This window comes from Maylandia zebra, linkage group LG22 (assembly GCF_041146795.1).
Source record: "Maylandia zebra isolate NMK-2024a linkage group LG22, Mzebra_GT3a, whole genome shotgun sequence".
Taxonomy (NCBI): Eukaryota; Metazoa; Chordata; class Actinopteri; order Cichliformes; family Cichlidae; genus Maylandia; species Maylandia zebra.
In genome coordinates this window covers 21,421,259-21,428,729 of record NC_135187.1, presented here as the reverse complement: position 1 = coordinate 21,428,729, position 7,471 = coordinate 21,421,259, and the positions used below count along the sequence as shown (strand labels likewise).

At 39.0% G+C, this 7,471-nt stretch overlaps 2 protein-coding genes across 2 annotated transcripts; one reads left to right on the top strand and one right to left on the bottom strand.

Moving 5' to 3' along the window:
• Positions 1-87: 87 nt before the first annotated feature.
• On the bottom strand, positions 88-1,086 carry gngt1 (guanine nucleotide binding protein (G protein), gamma transducing activity polypeptide 1). The gene is made up of 3 exons (XM_004547923.3): positions 945-1,086; positions 722-820; positions 88-566 (listed from the first exon to the last, which is right to left on the bottom strand). Exons 2-3 carry the CDS (start codon positions 815-817, stop codon positions 441-443), a joined length of 222 nt encoding a protein of 73 aa, XP_004547980.1. The 5' UTR covers positions 818-820; positions 945-1,086; the 3' UTR covers positions 88-440.
• A 963-nt stretch (positions 1,087-2,049) lies between these two features.
• tfpi2 (tissue factor pathway inhibitor 2) lies at positions 2,050-5,207 on the top strand. Its single transcript, XM_004547924.6, has 5 exons — positions 2,050-2,204; positions 2,431-2,601; positions 3,746-3,925; positions 4,053-4,226; positions 4,707-5,207. Exons 1-5 carry the CDS (start codon positions 2,084-2,086, stop codon positions 4,784-4,786), a joined length of 726 nt encoding a protein of 241 aa, XP_004547981.2. The 5' UTR covers positions 2,050-2,083; the 3' UTR covers positions 4,787-5,207.
• The last annotated feature ends 2,264 nt before the right edge of the window (positions 5,208-7,471 follow it).

Here is a 7,471-nt window from a genome sequence, read left to right as displayed (position 1 = left end):
CCCTCTGTATGTATGCAAATGAAGTTATGAAGATTTATCTGTTTCTCTACTTTCTCTACAACCCTTCAGTGAATCACAGAGACAGGCTGAATTATAAATGTGCACATTTAATGACAGTTGCTTCTGTGAATGAAACAACATATGGGCCCATGTGCTCAGACTATATACACCACATGAGAGAGAAGCATTATGTAACACTTGCCAAATACAACTTTTAAGTAGTGCATCTTTCCCAAAACAAAACAAAAGAAAAATTTTTAAAAAAGAATTAGAAGGCTACAAATCTGGCCCCAAGATGAAGAATTGTTTTACTCGGGAAATCATAAATGTTTTCTTTATTGTGTCCTTCTAGTTATCTCAGTCTGCAAATCCATTTTACAAGGGCTGGGTGAACGTCCTTGGGTACTAATCTGAGATATGAAAAGCTCCTTAGGTCCAGTCTAGCAGATGACACAGCCACCTTTCTCCTTGAAGGGGTTCTTCTCCTCTGATATGCCTTTGACGAGGGTGTCCTCCTCCACTAGAGCCTGAATATAGTCCTTGATTTCCTCACAGCATTTAGATGTCTGAAAGCAGCAGACAGAAAGCGTATTTCAGTTTTGAATAGCCTTTGTGATGTAATTAGTTTGACTAAATAAATTGAAGCTGTCTGATATTTACTTTTGGATATAATCAAAAATGCATACTGAGCACACAAATCACCACAGTGTGGAGAACTTACCAACCACCTCTCGAGTTTGACTTCAAGTTTAAGCTGGTTTACTTCCATCACAGCCTTGTCCTTATCTGTCAGATCCTCCACATTTATGACCGGCATTTTCTGTCAAAAAAAAGGAAACATTTAACCTTTTTGTTAATGCTTACTTCCACATGATAAATAAATAATCTTAAATAAAATGTTCACAATTCGTAAGACTTAGCAGAAGGGATATGAATGCACTTACGAACGCTTACAGGAAGCAGTCCTTCACCCCTGAAATCCTGCTGAAGAATCCCTCTCCTCTCTCTCAATCTGGGTTATAAAGTAATCAGCATAAACAATTCTAATCCCCTAATCTGATTAAAACAAGGCCCCACTGAATGATCATACCAGCAGCTCAAGTACACAAAGGAAGGGGTGGGCAACTCACACAGGTGTCCATTTGAGCTCCCTTGATGTAAAAAACAAAACAAAACATGGTGATGTATCTTTTTGTCTTTTATAGATTCAATTTGTAACTTTTGTTCTATTTTAACTCTGAGATTTCTTGCAGGCTCATTTGGATATGGGTTAAGGGGTGGCGCTTCATTTATCAGGTTAATTTTGATAAGACGGCTAATCTGTGTTTAGCCTCCACCTGTCAAGGTGGAGACACGTCGTTCTTCTAAACGTGAATGCACGGCAGTTTTCCAGTTAATATCCTTCATAAAGGTAAAACCAAAGCAGTGGGATGGAATTAAGCTGCTGTGTTAAACCAATACAAATGTTAATGTGAGTTTTAACTTAACTAGCAGATAAGGCTGATTTCTCATGGTAGGACATCGTGGAAAGAAGCGCTTTTATCATGAAATAACATGAGCCACAGTACTATTAATGTGACTCTGAGTGGAAGTACGTGTGTGTGTGCGTGCGTGCGTGCGTGCGTGCGTGCGTGTGTGTGTGTGTGTGTGTGTGTGTGTGTGTGTGTGTGTGGATTCGGATCCGGTCAGACGGGTATTCTGGTGGGGACTTGCCTGTGTGGCTCAGACAAGAAAGATGTGTTAATGTTTCACAAGCGTGTGTGTCCCTAGATACAACGCAATATTGGCTCTGTGGAAATTTTACAAGGATGCTGTGTGTGTTACTGGATTGGTGCACATTCCCATCATCATCATCATCACTAGAACCAGTGGCCTGTGGCAGTGAAAATATCTGACTCTCTCAAGCAGAGCAAGTTCCTCCTCATATTTTATTAAGACTTAGTCACATGATTTAGCGCTCCTCCAAGTAATTCAGAATTTGACGTCATTAATCAACTGCAATAATTTCTTTTCTTTGGCGCGCTGACTCAGTACATGCCCGTCCCTCTTCCCGACTGTGCTATAAAACAAGGTCTGAGTGGGGATGGTAGACAGAGCGGAAAAGTCTGGATCTCGACCAAAACTTTGCACAATGGAGCTTTGCGCATTTGCTCTGTTTACAATAATTTCCTCGTTTTACTGCGTTTTGGCGCTGCCACCTAAAGGTAACTCCACATCATGTTTTGTTTTTTAATTACTTCTTCGCGCTTCTTCAATGTTTTCATCAACTTTTTTAAAACAGCAGTTCTGAGCTTGTTGGTTATCACATGACCTCGGGCGTATTACAGATCCAGTTTGGCGCATGTTGTTAAGCACTGCTTAAACTTTCTTTTCCGTGTCCTTGCAACGGTCCTCGGGTATTTCAATAAAAATCTGCTTGGTGCTTTTCAGGCGTGTGCCTTCTTCAAGTGGACGAGGGACCTTGCAGAGGCAATATCCAGAGGTATTACTACAACACCATCACCCAGAGGTGCGAGGATTTCGAATATGGAGGCTGCCAAGGGAATGACAATAACTTCAAGAGTTTTCAGGAGTGCCACAAGACATGCTACAAAATTCCCAGTAAGTAGCCTGACCCGTGAGTTATTAGAGGTGGGAGTCAGACAACACGTGATATAATATTATCACAATACTTCCCTAAACATGTGATATTTTTGCGATTTTTACGATATTGTCATATGCTGAGTATTGCATTAACATATATTGCTGTTTACTTACATTTCCAACAGCCATCTATGTCCTCAAAATGAAACTTTGTCAAAATCAGTTTTGTCCAATAAGATAAAGTTATCTCACTTCACTTTTTTTTTTTACTTCTAAAACCTAAAGGATAAAGCCAAAGTCAGTGTAATATATCAGTTTGTCATTGAATGAGGTCAAATTGGGAATTACAGTGGGAGAAATAATGTTAGTAAAGTATGTCAAGTTTGCTTAGAAAGAAATGAACAGACTCTGTTCATTTCAATGGAGAGTGAGACAGAATATCAATCAAAACTCCAGAAATAACACATTACACAAAAGGTATAAACTGATTTGCATGTCACTGAGTGAAATAAGTATTTAATTCCCTACAAACCAGCCAAAATGTGTGCTGGATGGGTTTCCAGTTGAGCTGATTTAATGCAGGTTTGTAACGTTAAAGTCAACTAACATTATCTTAGAATGGGGATGAATGAAGTGAGCCTACTTGTTCAGATTATTTGAATTTATTTACTTACATATCTATATACCTATATACATATCTATATACATGGTATTCCTGTATCGATATGATACATGGATCATTAGGGATGAAATTCTGGGCCAGTACGCATGTTTTAAGTAACAATTTAGCTGATCTTTAGCTTTTGATTTTCCTACTAAGCCTGCCTTCTCTTCCAGGAGAAAAAATATTGTCATTAAACACGAAATTATTTATGTTATTCTAAAATTTTTCAGCTCTTCTTTACATCATCTTTGAACATTTAGCCAGCCCACAACACATAAGTATTGGGCATTGACACAGATAAATTACATTTTCTTTCAGTATCAACTGACATTCGGCAGATACATCAGTGATGGTGACCTTAGGCATGTCCATTTTATTTCATTTTTAGGAAACTAGCCAGTGCCTCTCTGGTTGTTAACCTGTTCATATGAATTAATTAGTGTTGTTTCACCAGATCTCACTGTTAAATGTTGATTTTTTTCCCATTCTTCTCCACAGAGGTTCCCCCAATCTGCAGATTTCCTAAAGAAGAGGGACCCTGCCGGGGTCTCATCTCCCGCTACTTCTTCAACATGACCACCATGCAGTGTGAGCCATTTAATTACGGTGGCTGCCAGGGGAATTCAAACCGCTTCCTTAATCTAGCCTCTTGCATGGAGTACTGCAGTCCAAAAAAAGGTGAGCAGATTACCCCCCTGAGTCATCCCTGTGAGGATACACAATAGACAAAGTCATTGCATTCACAAGGAAATGATTAAACAATAACTGGCGAGCTCTTCCTTGTGTTGTGTTCCTTGTGTTACAGCAATCCCCGTGCTCTGCCGGGATCCTCTGGACAAAGGGAAGTGTTCAGCCACCATACCTCGCTATTACTATAACACAGCCACCAAGACGTGTGAGGAGTTTGTCTACTCAGGCTGCGGTGGGAGCAACAACAACTTTGTCTCGCGGCAAGCCTGCATGGACGTGTGCGCAAAAGGTGTGCAAACCTGAGCCGGGCGGGAAGGGTGCATGGGCGTATGTTTCACAGCTCATTGTGAAGTCTTTATCTGAAGATGATAATTTCAGGAGAATTTTCTGACTGCTTAATTCAATAATGGCAGCATTCGAATTGCCACTCAGACCCACTTAGTGGATGGAAATAGGAGAAAATTCAGAAAGTCTGGGGGGAATTGGAAAGAGACCAAATTATGCTCAGTTGATTTATTGTCAGGCATAAAAATGCTTGGTATCTTGAAAAATTAAAACTACTGCTTTGACTCAGGCTGGATGATGCTTTCCAAAGCATTCATCCACTGCTGCCAATCGCTGTGCTATGATCTGGAGGAAACCAAGCAAAATCTGTTCCTAGAAAGCCAGTTTGGTTAAATGTGAGACTAAAAAGTGCACAATTGTTAGTGTTATATGTTATGCTAATCAGCTGTTATGCTTTTTTTTTTTCTTTTTGTTTTTGTTCCAGGATGGAAAAAGCATCCAGGCCAAGGAAAAATTCTGCGAATGAGAAAAAATAGAAAACCCATCACTTCCTTGCAGGTGTAAATGTTTGACACTTGTACTAAGGAATTCGCTCTTGGAGAATTTCCACATGGAAGCTAATGTGTGTTTGTTTATGCTGAAATATCGACCAGGCTGCCTATGCCCTTTTGTGACAAATTTTGACCACATTTGTAATGTCATTAGAGCATTTTTCTGAATTTTTTATTGACTGTATGCTGTCAGTAAAGTTCAAGAGGATGGATTGCTGCTGCTGATGCTGTTGATTCATGTCCAACATTCCTGATTATGTATTTTAATACCGTATCAATGTAATGTATGCTTTTCTTTTGTTCAGTTACACTTTTTTACATGAAATATCCTGAATTTGTTCAGGAATTCTGCCTTTTCTGTATTTTGATAACACTGTGTTAAGCAAATTACTGTACTGTGCGGTATTTTCATAAAAGTAAAAACTAAAATTATGCGGATTTCGTCTTCTTCAACCATTACCACGCACATAAACCCACAGAGTGTCTGCTTTTACCCTAAAAACTTGGCTGGTTTCTTCACTTTCCCTCAGTCACTTGCACTTTATCTCCAGGCTGCTCTTCCGTTCCTTACTAATGTTGCTGTCTTCCCTCCTTATCTGGTAATACTTTTCAAGGCGCTCGAGCCTATCTCATTCGTTTCAGCGCAGCCTTGAATCGGGAAGGAAGCAATCATGGGGCAGGGAAACACTGCTGTGGCAGGTTCATTAGAACAGCACTGCATATTTAGAGGAGAGCAAGCTGCAGGTTTACAACACATGAGTCATGAGCGTTCAGAAATATTGTCTGCAAATGTTTTAGCAATTATAATGTAATTATAGTGGAATACACACAATAACACGCCCCATAGCAGAAAGCATCCATGCAGGAAAATGAATGCACATGTATATTTTCCTCCCAACCTCAGTTATTAAAAAAGAGTTTTAACAATTGTGTTTTGGTCAGTAGTTTTTCAGATAATATACTCTCTTTATCGTGAAGATAAATCACAATGGTCTATAATGTCATTAAGGAAAGCAGGCTGTTAGTATGAACATCCTGACTGCCTTAAATCTGTGCTCTGCTCCATCTCTTGTAATACAATAAGAAAGTGCTGTGTGATTCTTCAGACAATAAATATTTATTGAAGATATAAATGGAAACTACTCATCCATCTGGCTCAAATATAAATAGTAATAAAAGGGAATGCATTTGGCTCGGGATATTGCTTTGAGTACCAAAGCTAAATCATCTATTGAAAGTATGCAAGGGAGCAGTCATCCTAACAGTATGCAGCCGTTAAAAAGCCACACTGAATCATCACTGCTGATCATTATGAAACCGGTGGGGGAATTGCTGTTGATAATATTTCAACTTCCTGCTCTTTAGGATAAAAATTTATGGATACAAAATTTCAGGAATGACAGAAAATGTGATCCTAAGGGGCTATATACATATATTAAAGGCATTTGTATGAGGCCTATATATATATATATGGAAACATGTTTACCTTCTGACTGTTAAATCATAATTGCACCTTGCAGCAGCATATTCTTCTGTGGTGCCTTTAAATCAACAAATGATGTGACAAATCTTTGAAACGGCAAAACAAGAAGAAAAATGGACTCAGTTATGAACTTTAAATCACAACAAAGCTCAGTCTACGACTATTAGCAAGTGTCAGTATCACACTGATTGCTGCTTTTGTGCAGTTCAGGTGAACTGAGATGAATTGATCATGCTCGGTTATTTCATTAGCTGCAGTACATTAGATAATGTAAGTAATTTTGCTCCTCATTCTCAATAGTGATTAATGAATACTTACATTGAAACATGATCATCATTTAAAAGTGCATCAATTCAATATAGAAGGCTTCTTTTCACCATGTGTCAAACAGCAATGTTGCTCTGTGCCAAGATGCCTGAGTGTACTGGAGGTGTAGGTGAACGCCAAGGGGAGAAGCTTCTCAGACGCCACCTGGTGGCTGATTCACAAATCTAAGAAGAACCAAACACTTAGTATAAATATACTTAATACTACTATATTACTCTATTTACTTCTACTAAATGAGCAAATCAATATTTAATGAACAATGTGAAAGCCACTGGGTATATCTTGGTGCTTTAATCTAAGCTTTAAACTTTAGGTACAACAGTAGCTATCCGTATATTGGAGGAACCCGTGCCAAGCATCTTAGAGTGTTGACTCAGCAGCATTTATTCTTTTAGAGCCTGTTTCTGTAAGTGCATCAAGTTTCTCGGGGTGAGGGGAAGCTTTATGGTTTATAAATGTTTTATAAATTTCTTTTTGGGCACCAAACCAAATCATTTTGTGTTCTAGGAAGTCTGACACTGGTGGATGGTGAAGCAATGTAATTTGACAAGCACGGCCTCTCAAAATGGGAACACTGTCCTAAGCTGATTAATCTTGTCCACCGTCCAAGTGTTCCCAAACCCCGAAGAGGTAATCCATTATAGCTATTTGTGATATTATCAACAAACAAAACAGCCTTCTCTGTGGATTGATCGCTAACTTTGTTGTTGCTCATGCGAACTCCCGAGCTAACATAACAGGATGTGAGCACAGCTCTTGATACTGAATAGAAAAAGGCATCAGTGGATGTTATTTTTCCTTTTTCCGTAACTTAAGTAGTTAGCCTTTGTGATGTGGGCCTTCAATAGGGAAACAGTATCACATCACAATTAGCATATATCAACTTAA

Coding starts and splice junctions, on each gene's coding strand:
- gngt1 (XM_004547923.3), bottom strand. CDS start 817: ATGCCGGTCATAAATGTGGAGGATCTGACAGATAAGGACAAGGCTGTG. Junction 567..721: donor TCAAACTCGAGAGGTGGTTG/GTAAGTTCTCCA, acceptor TGCTGCTTTCAG/ACATCTAAATGCTGTGAGGA.
- tfpi2 (XM_004547924.6), top strand. CDS start 2,084: ATGGTAGACAGAGCGGAAAAGTCTGGATCTCGACCAAAACTTTGCACA. Junction 2,205..2,430: donor TTTGGCGCTGCCACCTAAAG/GTAACTCCACAT, acceptor GGTGCTTTTCAG/GCGTGTGCCTTCTTCAAGTG. Junction 2,602..3,745: donor GACATGCTACAAAATTCCCA/GTAAGTAGCCTG, acceptor TCTTCTCCACAG/AGGTTCCCCCAATCTGCAGA.